Source organism: Pteropus vampyrus, unplaced genomic scaffold (assembly GCF_000151845.1).
Source record: "Pteropus vampyrus isolate Shadow unplaced genomic scaffold, Pvam_2.0 Scaffold245, whole genome shotgun sequence".
Lineage (NCBI taxonomy): Eukaryota > Metazoa > Chordata > Mammalia > Chiroptera > Pteropodidae > Pteropus > Pteropus vampyrus.
In genome coordinates this window covers 121196-122885 of record NW_011889026.1, presented here as the reverse complement: position 1 = coordinate 122885, position 1690 = coordinate 121196, and the positions used below count along the sequence as shown (strand labels likewise).

At 66.0% G+C, this 1690-nt stretch overlaps 1 protein-coding gene across 5 annotated transcripts in view; it reads right to left on the bottom strand.

The window, feature by feature from the left end:
• The window catches only part of CIB2 (calcium and integrin binding family member 2), an 18288-nt gene extending 16598 nt beyond the window's left edge, over nt 1–1690 (bottom strand). For 2 of the 5 annotated variants that reach the window (XM_023520045.1, XM_023520047.1), the window contains exon 1: nt 1610–1631. Coding sequence is in view for 2 of the 5 variants with exons in the window: in XM_023520043.1 (XP_023375811.1) it covers nt 634–875 (242 nt within the window). In the remaining 3 variants the exon portion in view is untranslated. Of the gene's footprint in view, nt 1–633; nt 1444–1609 lie in introns of those variants that run through there. The other 3 variants (XM_011374368.2, XM_023520044.1, XM_023520043.1) reach the window with 3 other exon arrangements.

Here is a 1690-nt window from a genome sequence, read left to right as displayed (position 1 = left end):
TCTGGGAAACCTGAACCTTCGGAATCACTGGCCCCTGTGGCGGGGAGGGGGACACGAAATGCTGCCGTCACTCACTCGGGTAACTTGGGGTTATCCGCAGACGCCCCAGCGGCCCGGCGGGCTGGACGGAGGGAGGGAGAGGTGAGGCTCTCGGGTTTCACGGTTCTCATTTCTCTGACCCGGCAGGGCCGGCGGGGGCCAGCTGGGCTCTGGCCAAGGCTCAGAGCCCATCACGGGCTCCGAAGGGGAACCCAAGGCCGGCTGGTCTAAGTGGGCACCAGGCTCCTCGCCCCCTCACAGCTCCTCCTCACTCAGCCAGGTCTGCCTGCTCCCTGCGCCCACCTGCGAGCCTCGCGCACGCTGTGCCCCATGTGGAACGCTGCCTGCCGGCCCATCTGGGCCTGCGTTGTTCCTGAACCTTCTCGGCAAAGCAAGAGCCCCTTCCCTCCTGGTCTCCCACTCCCTCCGCCAGCACACCGTTCACTCGCTGCCTGCCCCTCACGAGACCACACTGGGGGCGAGAAGCACGCGCAGCACCCCCAGACATAAAGACTGAGCCTCAGATTCGTGATTCAAATGTTCGGGTGAGCCTGACAGGGCAGGGTCCTGAACGGCTCCTCGGCCTCTGTTTACCCTTCTGTAAAATGGCGCCAACGATCCAGCTCACGGTGATGTCTCAGGAGTCGACGGTCAGGACGTGAGTCACAGCACCCAGCACGCTTGCTAGATGTGGCTCCGCACTCCTTGGGGCCTCCCGTGGGGCTGAGGACTCTGTCGTCGACGACCGGGGCTTCCGGGAGGAGCGAGGCCTTCCTTTCCCCTCTGCCCACATCACAGGCCCCACGCTTCGAGCCCGACACCCCAACGACACCCATGCGACTATGGAGACCCTACTGGTGTCATCCCTCCCACAGCACACTCCACACAGGTGACAACAGTCTGGCCCTCTGCCTGGGGGAGCGGGAAGGAGGCATCGGAGTGGGGCTTGGAAGGATGTGGCCATCTGGAGGGGAGACATCCCACGGCAGAGACGAAGCGGGGGTTCTGGCCTGTGGGGGGACTGCGCACCATGGTGGGTGGCGGGCAGGCTGGCCAGGCTCGGGGGACAAGCCTCGGCTGGGCTTCATCTGCAGCCGCGGGAGTTGCGCAGGGGCGGGAGGGCATTGGGGTCTCATCTGGGCAGCTCCCTGGCTCCTGAGGAAGAGGACCTAGAAGGGTCTGAGGGGTGGCTGCTGGGGACCCGAGGGAGCTGGGAGAGGTGACCGTGAAGACTAGTGCCTGGCTGGCCTCCTTGCTCCGAGTACTTCCAGGCTGGAGCCAGAGGGAGAGACCCCAACGGATAAACAAGAGGCTCCCAACTTAAAACCGCGTTGCGGGGCTCACTCCCAAGCCAGGCGGGACCCCAGCTCCGTTCTCCTTTACAGAAGGGGGCTCTCCTGGGCCGCTTCCCGGGATGTGGGGGTCTCCCCTGCAGCGAAGACTCTGAGGAGTCGCGGCCCAAGGTCACGCTCGGAGTGAAGGCAGAGGCCGGTGTGACCCCGGGAGCCGGCTTTCGGGGGGTGGGGGGAGCGGCAGCGGCCGAAAGCCGAGGGGAGGGGCGCGGGCTCACCTGGTAGTTGTCCAGCTGCTCCTCGGTGAAGATGGTCTGCTTGTTCCCCATGGTGCGCGCGGCCGCCGGGCCCCGCGCGCA